The 13,064-nt window shown below is 64.4% G+C and overlaps 2 protein-coding genes across 7 annotated transcripts; both read left to right on the top strand.

Moving 5' to 3' along the window:
• Window positions 1-403: 403 nt before the first annotated feature.
• Window positions 404-4,129, top strand: GLTP (glycolipid transfer protein). 2 transcript variants are annotated; one of them, XM_033518192.1, is made up of 6 exons: window positions 1,427-1,497; window positions 1,646-1,794; window positions 2,195-2,256; window positions 2,437-2,570; window positions 3,079-3,229; window positions 3,376-4,129. In XM_033518192.1, the coding sequence occupies exons 2-6, from the start codon at window positions 1,767-1,769 to the stop codon at window positions 3,556-3,558; spliced, it is 558 nt and encodes a 185-aa protein (XP_033374083.1). In that variant the 5' UTR covers window positions 1,427-1,497; window positions 1,646-1,766; the 3' UTR covers window positions 3,559-4,129. The 2 variants fall into 2 exon arrangements, with proteins under 2 accessions (XP_015499063.1, XP_033374083.1); XM_015643577.3 differs by lacking the exon at window positions 1,646-1,794 and having other exon boundaries at window positions 404-1,497.
• Window positions 4,130-4,527: 398 nt separating this feature from the next.
• TRPV4 (transient receptor potential cation channel subfamily V member 4) lies at window positions 4,528-13,058 on the top strand. Of its 5 annotated transcripts, none has more exons than XM_015643515.1 (16): window positions 4,528-4,593; window positions 6,751-7,191; window positions 8,095-8,267; window positions 8,424-8,576; window positions 8,703-8,843; window positions 8,934-9,232; window positions 9,673-9,852; window positions 9,937-10,095; window positions 10,209-10,301; window positions 10,456-10,529; window positions 10,607-10,772; window positions 10,964-11,030; window positions 11,260-11,573; window positions 11,671-11,798; window positions 11,995-12,116; window positions 12,234-13,058. In XM_015643515.1, the coding sequence occupies exons 2-16, from the start codon at window positions 6,827-6,829 to the stop codon at window positions 12,374-12,376; spliced, it is 2,577 nt and encodes an 858-aa protein (XP_015499001.1). In that variant the 5' UTR covers window positions 4,528-4,593; window positions 6,751-6,826; the 3' UTR covers window positions 12,377-13,058. The 5 variants fall into 5 exon arrangements, with proteins under 5 accessions (XP_015499001.1, XP_033374071.1, XP_033374072.1 ...); XM_015643516.3 differs by lacking the exon at window positions 4,528-4,593 and adding an exon at window positions 4,742-6,568; XM_033518180.1 differs by lacking the exon at window positions 10,209-10,301.
• The last annotated feature ends 6 nt before the right edge of the window (window positions 13,059-13,064 follow it).

Genomic DNA, 13,064 nt, shown 5'->3' with positions numbered 1-13,064 from the left:
GCACCGCCCCGGGACCCCGCCGGACCGCGGCCGTACCTGGGCCGGGGGACGCGGGGCTCGCTCCACCGTGCCTGCAGGGAGCAGCAGGCGGCGGCGCGGGCGAAGGCGCGGCTGGTGCTCTCCCACTGCTGCCGGCTGCGCTCCTCCAGCTCCCGCCGCTCGGCCGCCCTGCGCTCCGGGCCGCGGCCCCGCCGCAGCCACAGCGACATCGCTGCCCACCCGCGACGGCTGCCGCCGAGGGACACGGCGAGACGGGCTCCGCCAGCACGGAGAGAGGCGGGGACGGACGGAGGGAGGCGGGGAGAGAGGAAGGCGAGCAGGGAAGGGAGGGGAGATCGGGGAATCGCTTCGCTCTGACCCGGCCCGGCGGTACCGCCGCACCCCGATACAGCCCGAGCCGGGCGCGGTGCCGCTGTGGCGGCTCGGAGCGCGCAGCACCGCGGGCTTTGTGGCGTTGTAAATGTTTCAGGGGTTAAAGGTTTCTGTTTCTGCCCGCCTTGGAACGGCACCAGCGCGGCGCCGCCCGCCGCGAACCCAACCGGACCGGCCGCTGCGTGACCCGGGACAGGCCGGGCACCGCCGGAGGGGCTGCGGGCATCCCCAAGTGAGCTCCGGACATCCCGGGACGGGTTCCGAGCACCCTGGGGTGGGCTCAGGGCACCGCGGCCACCACGGAACTGGCTCCTGGCACCCCGGGAGGGGCTTCAGGCGTCCCGGGAGGGGGTCCGGGCATCTCTCAGGACGGGCTCCGGGCACTGCGGGAGTCTGGCAGCGGGGAGGGAGGCGGCACCAGCCGGCAGCCCCCGCCTTGTATCCACACCCGCCCTACCAGCCACCGATCGCTATCGCCCCAGGACCTGTTTTTCCAGAATAACCGGTAAAAACACCGTATGTGGGCCCTGTCACCGGCAAGCCCCCTCCCCACGCAGGGGACGGGCTGAGCCTCCTTTCCTCCCACCGCTTCTTCACCTCTCCGTGTCCCCGCTCGGTGTCATTTTCCCACCCAACCCCTCACTGAGGTGTTTCATCACTCCCGCGCGTTGAGGTTTGTTTTCCATCTGTTCCCTATAAAATATTTATCTCCCTTGAATAATTAACGCCGGCCCGCCCGGCGCTCGGAACGCGGCCGGGGCAGCGCGGGGTCCCGGGTACGGCCCGGCCCCGAGTCTGAGGGGGCGGTGGAGGCGTGGCCTCCTCATTGGGTTGCAGGTCCCGCCCCCCCCGCCGCTCGGGCCAATGGCCGCGTACCGGCCGTACGGAATGTGCGCAGCCATTGGTCGGAGCGCCGGGGGGCGGAGCGTGGCGTGGGCGCGCTGCCGGGTCGGCCCCCGCTGCCCTCAGAGCCCCCTCAGCCGGGGAGCGGTGAGGGGGACAGGGGGGACGGATCGCTAGTCATGGCGCTGCTGCTGGAGCACGAGTTCAAGCCGCTGCCGGCTGATAAGCAGATCGAGACTTTGCCCTTCCTGGAGGCCGTGGCGCACCTGCCGCCGTTCTTCGGTGAGACCGGGGTGGCTGGGGCTGGGGGATGCGGGCTGGGACCAGGCCTGCTGCGGGCTCAGCCGCTCCGGGGTGCCCCCTCCCCAGTTCTGGGTGGTTACCCCCCTACCTAATCCAGGGCTCACGCCGGGTTTGGCTGCTCTGCCAGGGCCAGAGTTGCATCACGATCCTGTCAAACCTGCCGAGCAGCCCCGTTGGGAAGCATCGTGCCGTGCCCCGGAGCATCCCATCCAGAGGCATCGCCCGGGGCAGGAGCTGCCACCCCACCCATGGATCCCACCCCGTGCTGGGACATGGGTGGGTGTCGGCGTGGCCGCCCTCGTGGCACAGTGTGCCCGCTGCCCTCCACAATGTCAGCTATTGTGTGGCGGCTCGGTGGCAGCCCCGGAAGGGCAGGACATGGGGCTGCCTGCCTGCGGACGGGCAGTGTCCGGTGCCGGTCAGGCTGTTCCAGGACTTTCTGCCAGGGCTGTGTCCCGGAGCCAGGGGGATTAGAGGTCACTGGTGGAGCCGTAGTAGGTGGCAGGGCTGTCCCAAGAGCAAATAACCATGTACGAAGCTCAGAGATCTTTTTCTAGTCCCGCTAGTGTGTCTCAGTGCCTGGGCTGTGCTTTAAGTAAAACCTGTTGGTTACGGGAAATCCGTGGTGTCCCCTGTGTCACCAATGTCTAACTGTTCTCATTCCCTGTCACCACAGATTGCCTGGGGACTCCCATCGTCTACTCACCGGTCAAAGCAGACCTGACTGGGAATATCAAGGTAAGAAGGGACTGTGGAGGACTCAGAGAGAATCCCTGGGGAGAGATGCTGTGGGACTGGAGATGTTTCAAAAGGCTTTTCTTCCCATGGGGACTTTGGGCTCATCCAGTCACAGGTTTATTGCTGGGGCTCCTGCCAAAGTCCCTGTGCCTGGGAGCCAACCCTCTTTTCTGCCCTCAGAAAATCCGGGCGGTTTATGACTCCAATCCTGCTAAGTTCAAAACGCTGCAGAACATCCTGGAGGTGGAGAAGGAGCTGCATGGCTCAGCCTGGCCCAAGATAGGCGCGACGCTGGCGCTGATGTGGTTGAAAAGGTGACTCACGGCGTCGGGAGCTGCTCCGGCTGTGTCCCGGCATGTGGGGAGCTGGAGAATGCCAAAATTAGGCTCTCTGGGCTGGGCTGGTCCCTGTGGGCTGGGCAGCGTGGGGTGCTGTGTTTGGGGAGCACAGCTGTTGGGAAACCCCTCCCCAGATCTTCCCCCTGGGAATGCCCAGGGGAACTCAGCCTCAGAGTGTGAGCCCACAGATTGGACATGTCAGGACACTGCAGTGCCTGGAGGATCCATGGGGCTGCACCTGACCCTGCCCAGCTCTGCCCTCAGCCACAGCCTCTCCTGGGAGTTCCATCCTTCCCTGGGGCCCGTGTCCTGCCCTGGGGGCTCCAGCCCTTCTCTCTCTCTTCCCTGGATGGACACACAGGGACAGGCACCAGAGGGATGCACTGCCGGGACTGTGGGTTTTTGGGATGCTTGGAAACACCAGGCTGGAAGATGAGAGACACCACCCACTTCCCTGAGCCCAACATCTCTGCTCTTCTCCCAGGGGTCTGAAATTCATTCTGGTGTTGCTGCAGAGCATCTCCGACGGTGAGAGGGATGAGGAGCATCCCAACCTCATCCGAGTGAACGCCTTGAAGGCTTACGAGATCGCGCTGAAGAAGTACCACGGCTGGATGCTGCAGAAGCTCTTCACGGTGAGCATTCCCTCCCTCTCCAAACATCCAGCCATCATCCCTAAGGCTGTTCCTGTGCACTGACAAGTGGCCAGTGAATGGGAACAACGCAACCCATGGTCTGTGTTGGGTTTGTGGGAGTCAAACACCCTCTCCCTCTTTTATAGGGCTCAATCTATGCTCTTCCCTACAAATCCGATTTGCTGAAGGCCTTGGAGAAGGGTAAAGAAGTCAAGGAAGAGGAAAGCATAGAAAAAATCCACCAGTTTCTCACGAGGGTCACTCCAATCCTGGATGCAATTTATGAGATGTACACGAAGATGAACGCTGAGCTGAGCTACAAAGCCTAAAGCTGGCACAGGACTGGCACAGATTAAATAACGTGTGATGGGTGTTACCTATGTCTTCATCACTGAGGCAGCTGGGGTGGCTCCCGGCTCTCTGGTGACTTCGATTCCTGTCTGGATCTGCAGTGGATAACGTCTTTTCTAACCAAAAAATAATAGTAATTAACTTTCTATTAAGAATAGGGCAATAAAACAATTGTGGGTGTCACCCTCAGATTTCCCAAGGGGAAGAAAAAGCGTTTCTAGTCCCAACTCTTGGATTCCTGTCTTCAGCGGGGCAGGGAATGAAGTGTCCTGCTGATGACAGAAGTGACACTGGGACTGTGCCTGGAGCCCACCGACGGGCACCTTGTGTAGATTGGCACTGGATCGTCTCTAATGATGCCCGTGGTGGAGGAGCTGATGACTTTCCCGGGTGACCCCAACTCTTCCAGTGCCGGCGTGGGATCGAGCCCTTCCGCTGGGATTTGGAAACCAGGGACTGTCCCCGCGGTGTTTGCGGTGCCTTATGAGCCCCCCTCGCCTCCTGAGCCCCAGCAGGAGCAGCAATTAATAAAAACTGACAGAACCCGTGGTCTGGGAGCTTCATTTGGGGCTGTTCGTGGGGGCTGTGTCAGGAAGGGTGTTTGGGGAGACTGTTTCAGGGATGGCGTTTTGGGGCTGCTCCTGGCAAGGCTGTTCTGGGTAGGGAGGTTTGGGTTTTTTCCCTAGGGGAGCTGTTTTCAGGAGGCTGAATCCTGGGGTGGGGCTGGTTTTGGGAGGGTTTTTGGAGCTGTTCCTTGCGAGGGCTGTGTCAGAGACATTTTTCTTGGGGGCTGATTTTTTGAAGGGTATTTTGGGGCTGTTGCTGCGGGCTATTTTGTGGCCGGTGCTCCCGGGGGACTGCCCGGGGCCGCGGAGGCCGATCCCGAGGGCGGGTCCCGGTGCCGCCTCCGCCGCTGGAGCCGGGGCCGGGGCGGGGAGGGGCCGCTCTTGGGACCGGCCCCGGGCGACTCGGCGGCGCCGGAGCCTACGGGACTTTCCACGGGACCCTTCGCGGTACGGAGCCGGGGGAACGGGCAGCGGGGGGCACGATGGGGAGTGGGACGGGCCGGGACACAGGGACAGGGGCTGGATGGAGCCCCTCCAGTGAGGGGACATGAAACTGAGGCAGGATGGAGCTCTCCGGGCAGCACACGGGGACCGGGGCAGGATGGAGACCCCAGGTGAGGCCGGGGTCGAGGGCTGAGCTGATCAGGGCCAGGTGGACCCTTATGGATGGTCTGAGATTGAGGTGCCGGCTGGGTTCCCAGGCGGAGCTTTGAGGAGGGGGCTCCCCCTGCTCCAAACCCCCTGTGCTGCCCACACCGAGCCCCTGGCTGGTGCCGAGGTGAGCACGGGGCCAGCAGCGAGGATGATTTTGGGAAGCAGCTGCATCACTCCGGATGAGCGTTTCTAACATGATTCACTCCCACCGGATCACCCTTTAATGTCATGGGACATCCTCCCTGCCGCCCATCCATAGATGTTCCCGCACATCCCCGTGTTGGTGACAGCATCCGTGCTCCCGTGGTGGGCACTGACTGGGGACACTGGTCCAGCTGGGAGGTACCTTGGTGGGAAGCTGGGAAGAGGTGGGAGCACAGGTGGGGTTTGTGTTGGATGTGAGAGCTGTGCTTTGACTCAGTTATTCCATGAGGTGAGGAAGTCTGAAAAATCCAAACCCAAATAACTAACGGGCCAAATCAAACCCCTGTGACAGCACCTTTCCTGGCAGCACCCGGGCTGGTGGCACCAGCCCTGAGTCCCTCATTTCCCACACAAGTTCTGTCCTGGCCGGTGACAGCAGGTGTGTGACAGCCCGTGCCGTGGCCGGGTTTTCCCTAAAGCTGCACTTTTCCGGATCTCAGCACAGTTTGGACAGGTCAGGTGCTCCGTCCCCATTCCCAGCCCGCAGGGTCCGTGTGCTTGGCAATTCCCTCTTCTCCGCTGTCCAAGGTCAACCCGGCCATGCGAGGGGCCCTGATTTTGCATGGGGTCGGGATGTGGGAGCTGCGGGCTTTGGCAGGTGCTTGTGGAATTTCTTGCAGAGACAGGGATGGCAGGAAAGTCAGCAAAGAGGAGAAACTGTCAGCTCTGTGTCCCCCAGGGCTGCACCAGCCCCACCGGGTGTCCCCGAGGGTGGCAGGGAGAAGGGGACACTGCCTGAGCGCCCTCTCTGTCGCTACAGGGTTTTGGGGCAGTTTCCCACCCGCATCCCCCGTGCCCCCGGGAGCCGCGGGGCTGCCAGGACCCGCTGCCTCATTCGAGCCCTTTCCCCGGCCGGGCTGCCCTCCCGACAGGGCCCAGCCTGCCACTGTGGCTTGTCGCACGGAGCTTCAGCCCAGCACAAAATGACACGTTTCCCACTGCTTTTTCTGTCCCGGGAGGGCTGAGCTCCCCGCAGGCGGGAGCTGTGCTGAGCCCTAACGCTGCTGGGTTTCACCGGAGGGTTTTGGTGGAAAGCGGGGCTGGGGGAGTGTCTGAGCTCAGTCACCTGTCCGTGTCCAGCACACGGTGACACGGTGCAGTGCTCTGCTGGCCGCGCTGTTAGCACGTCTCTCCTTCATCTCCGCGTCCCTCTGGGCAACCTAAACCCGTAATTTCTTGTCCCAGCCGCTGCTTCTGCCCTGCCGCGGGCTGCAGCCCCCCCGGTGCCGCGCCTGTCCCCTCCCGGTGCCCAGATCCGGGTCCCACCGAGCCCCCCTGGGTTGTGGAGCATCAGCAGCAGCCCTGGCCCCGCTCCCGGCGTTGCTGCAGTGGCAGCTCCTGCTGCCTCTGGGCGCTTCCCTGGACGCTTCCTTGGATGTGGGGAGTATCCCAAGGAATGTTTTCTTTCCTTGGGCGGCAGATCGCAGCGCACAGGGTCTGCTCTGTGCCCTGTCCTGGGCTGCACCCCGGCTGACCGCAGCGGGGCCGGGCTCGCCCTCGCCCAGCAAGGCAGCGCCGCAGCCGGAGGGGCCCCCGCAGACGTGAGGGGTCCCCGCAGCGATAGGTGGGTGCTGAGGAGAGCCGGGACAAGGCAGGATCGTCCGGGGGATCCTGAGCTTCAGGGACTCCCCCCGACCCCAACCTGTGCCAGGGTGGGTGTGGGACCTGTCCCGCCGCGAGGCTCGGTGCCCCGGGGAGACGATGGGGAGGGTCTTTTGGGAGTGACACGGGGTTTTCCTCTGCCAGCTCTCCTGCTCTCGTGGAAGAAGCCGGGGGTCACAGGCAGGCAGGTCGGTCGTGCCCGTCCCTCCGGGCAGGGACCATGGCAGACACCGAGGACGCCCCGCGCGATGCCGGGGAGGGCGCGGGGGAAGACGGCACCCTCCAGAACGAATCCTTCCCGCTCTCCTCTCTGGCCAACCTGTTCGAGAGCGAGGACATCCCGAGCCCCGCCGAGGCAACCCGGGGTCCCCCCGCTGCCGGGGATGGAAAGCAAAACCTCCGCATGAAATTCCACGGGGCCTTTCGGAAAGGCGCCCCGAAGCCCATGGAGCTGCTGGAGGCCACCATCTACGAGTCCCCCGTGGTCCCCGCGCCCAAGAAAGCCCCCATGGACTCCCTCTTCGACTACGGCACCTACCGCCACCACCCCAGCGAGAACAAGCGCTGGCGCAGGAGGATCGTGGAGTGAGTACGGGCCCCCCGCGCCCCCCGGTGCGGCGGAGGGAGCTGGCGTGGGGGACACCCCGGTGGGGATGGGGATGCTCAGCAGCTGGGGACGCGGGCAGACCTTCGAGCGGCACTTTGGGGTGCTTTGGGCAGAGGTGCCGCGCACAGGGAGCAGCTCCCAGTGAGTCCCAGCGGCAGCGCTGGGCTGTGCCGTGCCGTGCTGGGGGTCCGCAGCCCCCGGTACCGCGGGGCCGGGATGGCGCTCCCCTTCCCCCTTACGGGCGCCATGAAAGAGGCTCTGTGCGCCGGCCGCTCCCCTGGCCCGTGCGGCCGTCTGGCTGCGGCATGAAAGGGCTTTTCAGGAGGGCCTCCGCCCTGCCTGCGCCAGGAAACCGGAGCCGGGGGGGGCAGCCCGCGGCCGGACGCACAATGCCCCTCTGTGCCGGGCACCTGGGGCGGCCCGCCAGGGTCCCCACCCAGGGCTGCAACCGGCTTAGGAGAGCGGGATGTTCCCCCGTGCAGGTGGGTGGAGGCGGCCAGGATGCCCCCCTGAGCCCTCAGACTGGAAGTCCTCGGCTGGGGCAGCCGCCGTCCGTCCTGCCCCCATTCCCGGTGCCCCCATTCCCCGTGCCCAGGGCTGTCCCCGCTCCATCCCCCCCCTCCTGCTGCCGACTGCTCAGACCGGTCTGGCTTCACCCGTGGTGCCGGAGCGTGACCGAGCCCGTCCCTCCCGGGGGGCACAGCTGGGGGCTCCAAGCGCTGCAGGACCAGGTGCGAGCTGCCAAGGCCTCACAGGTGACCCCAGCCGGGAGGTGTCCCCACGGGCCTGTCCCCAGTGGCTGAGCACCCTCAAGCTCGTTGCACAGGAGGGGGAAGCCGAGGTAGCGGCTCCCGTTCTCAGCGCCGGCGTTTCTCCCGCAGGAAGCAGCCACCGGCTGCAAAGGGACCGGCTCCCGAGCCGCCCCCCGTCCTCAAGGTCTTCAACAGACCCATCCTCTTCGACATCGTCTCCCGGGGGTCCCCGGCCGGCCTGGATGGGCTCCTCTCCTTCCTGCTCACCCACAAGAAGCGCCTCACAGACGAGGAGTTCCGAGGTGAGGACCTGGGCGCTCCTTGCCCTGGTGCCGGGGCTGTGCCGTGACCACTGGGGATCCCTGCGGTGCTGAGGGATGGGGATGCACAGCTCTGGCATGTGCAGCCAGGGGCCTGAGGGGTTTGCCCTGGGCCCCCTCAGCATCCTCCACTCGCAGAGCCCTCCACGGGAAAGACGTGCCTGCCCAAAGCCCTGCTGAACCTGAGCGGGGGCAAGAACGACACCATCCCCGTCCTCCTGGACATCGCCGAGAAGACGGGAAACATGCGGGAGTTCATCAACTCGCCCTTCAGGGACGTCTACTACCGAGGTGGGGGGCGTGGGGCCGCTGCTGGCCCCGCCTGGGCACGGGGGACACTGGGGCGCTTCAGGGACCGGAGAAGGGACCTGGCAAGTCCCGGGGCAAGGCGGTGGCTGACGGGCCGTGGTGTCACAGGCCAGACAGCGCTGCACATCGCCATCGAGCGCCGCTGCAAGCACTACGTGGAGCTGCTGGTGGAGAAGGGAGCAGACGTCCATGCCCAAGCCCGCGGCCGCTTCTTCCAGCCCAAGAGCGAGGGCGGCTACTTCTACTTCGGTGAGCAGGGAGGGACCCGGGGGGGGCTGCACCCCAAGATGTCCCCGCAGAGGGGAAGGGGTGACAGGAGCCCCGGTGTTGTCCCCGCAGGTGAGCTGCCCCTCTCGCTGGCCGCCTGCACCAACCAGCCGCACATCGTGCACTACCTGACCGAGAACGGGCACAAGCAGGCGGACCTGCGGCGCCAGGACTCCCGCGGCAACACCGTGCTGCACGCCCTGGTGGCCATCGCCGACAACACCCGCGAGAACACCAAGTTTGTCACCAAGATGTACGACCTGCTCCTCGTCAAGTGCGCCAAGCTCTTCCCCGACACCAACCTGGAGGCCCTGCTCAACAACGATGGGCTCTCCCCGCTCATGATGGCAGCCAAGACCGGCAAGATCGGGGTACGGTGTCCCCCCGTATTGGGGGATGTCTCCCTGCCGTCCCTGCTGAGCCCCGTCACACTCGGTGCATGCCCAGCTTCTCTCTGCAGATGCTGGTGGAAACCTGGATGTGCATCCTATTAACCTGGCTAATTAACACCCCTTTGCATTCCGACCCCATCCTAATTAACTCCAGACCCTCACACGGTCCTCTCCTCCCCTGACCTGCCCTTGGCCTCTGGTGGGGCAGGCAAGGGAGTCATCAAAAACGCAAAAGCTGCAGCATCCTGGGGAGCTGGGACGGTGTCTTTGCATCACCCCAGGAGCACCTGGGAGCATCCTGAGCCCACTGGGGTGCAGGGAGGGGGTTGTGGATGCACCCAGGATGGGGTGGGAGGAGGTGAGGGGGGCAGGTGTGGCCAGGTCTGTGGGTAGCAGACCTCCCTCCCTCCCTCTGTCAGATCTTCCAGCACATCATCCGACGGGAGATCACGGATGAGGACGTCCGGCACCTCTCCCGGAAATTCAAGGACTGGGCGTACGGCCCCGTCTACTCCTCCCTCTATGACCTCTCCTCGCTGGACACCTGCGGGGAGGAGGTGTCTGTGCTGGAGATCCTCGTCTACAACAGCAAGATCGAGGTGTGCAGGGGCTGGGGGGGACTGGGAGGGGCCTGGAGGGGACCGGGTGGCCCTGTCCGTCTGTCAGCACCCACATCCCACCAGAACCGCCACGAGATGCTGGCTGTGGAGCCCATCAACGAGCTGCTGAGGGACAAGTGGCGCAAGTTTGGGGCCGTCTCCTTCTACATCAGCGTGGTCTCCTACCTCAGCGCCATGATCATCTTCACCCTCGTTGCCTACTACCGCCCCATGGAAGGCCCTGTGAGTCCCCAGGCTGGCACAGCCCCACGGGCCAGCACTGCCTCGCAGCGGGGTCTGCCAGGTCTCTGTCCCAGGGAATGGGGGAGCAGCTCAGCTCTGTCCTCTCCCCGCAGCCACCCTACCCCTACACCAGCACCGCTGACTACCTGCGCCTGGCCGGGGAGATCATCACCCTCCTCACTGGGATCCTCTTCTTCTGCACAAACGTCAGTGTGGCAAGGCAGGGGGTCTCCTGTGGGACCGCTGAACTCTTTCTGGGGTCTCCAGCCCCATCCCCTGAGGCATCCACCGCTGCCACAGTGGCCCCAGACACAGGGACCCTGCAACCCAGACCCTCCAGCCTCTTCCTCTCTCCCACAGATCAAAGACCTGTTCATGAAGAAGTGCCCGGGTGTGAATTCCTTCTTCATAGATGGCTCCTTCCAGCTGCTCTAGTATGTGGGGAACCCCCAGGGCTGCCATGGGCCACTGAAGCCCCCAGGCTTGTGCTCTGACCCCAACTCTCCTCCAGCTTCATCTACTCGGTGCTGGTGATTGTCACGGCGGGGCTGTACCTGGGTGGCATCGAGGCCTACCTGGCTGTCATGGTCTTTGCGCTGGTCCTGGGCTGGATGAACGCCCTGTACTTCACCCGTGGGCTCAAGCTGACGGGGACCTACAGCATCATGATCCAGAAGGTCTGCTGGGGTCATGGGTCTTGTCCTTCTCCAGGGGTGATCCTCCTGTGGAAGTACAACTTCAAGAGGTTCCTCCAGGCTTTGTGAAGGGTTCCTGTGGCTCTCCACTGCCCTGCTTCCAGCCCAGTTGTGCCAGCTTGGTGATGATGCTGTTGTCCAGCACACCTCACCCTACTCTCCACCACTTTCAGATCCTCTTCAAAGACTTGTTCCGCTTCCTCCTGGTCTACCTGCTCTTCATGATCGGCTACGCGTCAGGTAACCGGCCAGGCCCCCTGGCTGGGGGAAGGACAAGCCCTGTGGCTCAGCATGGCTGGGCAGGGGGCTGCAGACCCCCTGTTCCATCCCACCTGCCCACAGGCTCAGCCTTTGCCTCCTCCCGTGGTGGAGAAGGTCTCAGCCAGCATGGAGCCACACTGGGGCCCATTGTGGATCCTGTCCTTGCCATCGCCCCTGTGGACTCGTTGTCCCTGTCCCTTCTCCCCAGCCCTGGTGTCCCTCCTCAACCCGTGTCCCAGCAGTGAGTCGTGCAGCGAGAAGCCCAACTGCACCGTGCCCACCTACCCATCCTGCCGGGACAGCCAGACCTTCAGCACCTTTCTGCTCGACCTCTTCAAGCTCACCATCGGCATGGGCGACCTGGAGATGCTCGAGAGCGCCAAGTACCCCGGCGTCTTCATCATCCTCCTTGTCACCTACATCATCCTCACCTTTGTGCTCCTCCTCAACATGCTCATCGCCCTCATGGGTGAGACCGTGGGCCAAGTCTCCAAGGAGAGCAAGCACATCTGGAAGCTGCAGGTACCACCCTGGGGGCTCCAGGGGCTGCCTGTGCCTGGGGGGCTGCAGCATGGGCAAGGCACCTCCATGCTCAAGCAGTCCCTGGTGTCCCTGGCAGTGGGCCACCACCATCCTGGACATTGAGCGCTCCTTCCCGGTGTTCCTACGGAAAGCCTTCCGCTCAGGGGAGATGGTTACTGTGGGGAAGGGCACGGACGGGACCCCTGACCGCCGCTGGTGCTTCAGGTAAAGGTGGGCACCCTCAGAAAGGCTCATCTGAGCCTCTCTCACCAGAGCCAGCAGCGTTTTGGGGGGCTGGCACCGTGCACTCGTTTTCTGGGCGCTGGTCTGGACTCAGCTGGCACTGCTGGTGGGTGCCGGTGCTCCTGCTCTGGCTCCCGGGTGCTCCGTGCAGCCCCTGCGTGTCTGACCTTCCCCACAGGGTGGACGAGGTGAACTGGTCCCACTGGAACCAGAATCTGGGAATCATCAGTGAGGACCCAGGCAAGAGCGACACATACCAGTACTACGGCTTCTCGCACACCGTGGGCCGGCTGCGGAGAGGTGAGCGCCGCGCTGTGGGCTGGGAGCATCCCTCAGGATGATCTCTGATGAGCCCCAGGGGCAGATCTGGGGGTTTGGGGAGCAGCCACGGGCTCCCAGCTCTGCACATCTCCACAGATCGGTGGTCGACGGTGGTGCCACGCGTGGTGGAGCTGAACAAGAGCTGCCCGCCGGAGGAGGTGGTGGTGCCCCTGGGGACCGTGGGCACAGCGGAGCCTCGGGAGCGGCGGCACTGCCATGCCCCGAGCTCCCCGCTCTAGCACGGCAGCACCGGCAGCTGATGGACTCTGCCCGGGCCCCCGGAGCGGCTCCGGAATCGCCACTGAGCTGGATGGTGCTTGTTTGCTCCTCAGGGATTCGCGCAGCTTCTGTCCCTCCGGCAGCCGCTGTCCCCGCGGGTGTCCAGCCCGGATGGGGCCCTGGTCCTGCCCCGGCGGTACCGGCGAGCTCCTGGGCCACCGCTTGGCTTTGCCGTGCCGGAAGCCCCGGGCCGGGCCGGGGTGGGGAGCACGGCACCCGCTGCCCACCAAGGCCGATGGTTTTGCCACAGAGTTTTGCACAAGATTTGTACGACTATTTATTTAGTAATAAAAAGTGACCCGCCACCGCCGCCTCCTCCCGGCGCTGGGTGATTCCGGATGGGAGAGCCAGGCTGCCGGCAGGGCTCGGGGAGGGATGGAGGAGCTGCCTGCTCCCTGGCTGGGCCAGGCCAGGCCAAGCCGAACCGTGCCAAGCCACGCTTTTGGGCACGGTCACCCATCAGGCTGAGCTCAGGTGTGGTGCACGGGTGTGGTACAGGGATGTGTGCAGGTGTGTACAGGGATGCGGTACAGGGATGTGTGCAGGTGTGTACAGGGATGCAGTGCATGGTTATGATGCACAGGTGCGGTGCAGGGATGCGGTGCAGGGATGCGGTGCATGGTTACGATGCAGGGATGCGGTGCAGGG

Source organism: Parus major, chromosome 15, assembly GCF_001522545.3.
Source record: "Parus major isolate Abel chromosome 15, Parus_major1.1, whole genome shotgun sequence".
Classification (NCBI taxonomy): domain Eukaryota; kingdom Metazoa; phylum Chordata; class Aves; order Passeriformes; family Paridae; genus Parus; species Parus major.
This window is presented reverse-complemented; position numbering and strand designations above follow the sequence as displayed.

Excerpts from the sequence above, each read along its gene's own strand:
- GLTP (XM_015643577.3), top strand. The coding sequence starts at position 1,395 with ATGGCGCTGCTGCTGGAGCACGAGTTCAAGCCGCTGCCGGCTGATAAG. Across the intron at positions 2,571-3,078 it reads GCGCTGATGTGGTTGAAAAG|GGGTCTGAAATTCATTCTGG; the intron begins GTGACTCACGGC and ends CTCTTCTCCCAG. Across the intron at positions 3,230-3,375 it reads TGCTGCAGAAGCTCTTCACG|GGCTCAATCTATGCTCTTCC; the intron begins GTGAGCATTCCC and ends CCTCTTTTATAG.
- TRPV4 (XM_015643515.1), top strand. The coding sequence starts at position 6,827 with ATGGCAGACACCGAGGACGCCCCGCGCGATGCCGGGGAGGGCGCGGGG. Across the intron at positions 9,233-9,672 it reads CCAAGACCGGCAAGATCGGG|ATCTTCCAGCACATCATCCG; the intron begins GTACGGTGTCCC and ends TCCCTCTGTCAG. Across the intron at positions 10,530-10,606 it reads GGCTCCTTCCAGCTGCTCTA|CTTCATCTACTCGGTGCTGG; the intron begins GTATGTGGGGAA and ends ACTCTCCTCCAG.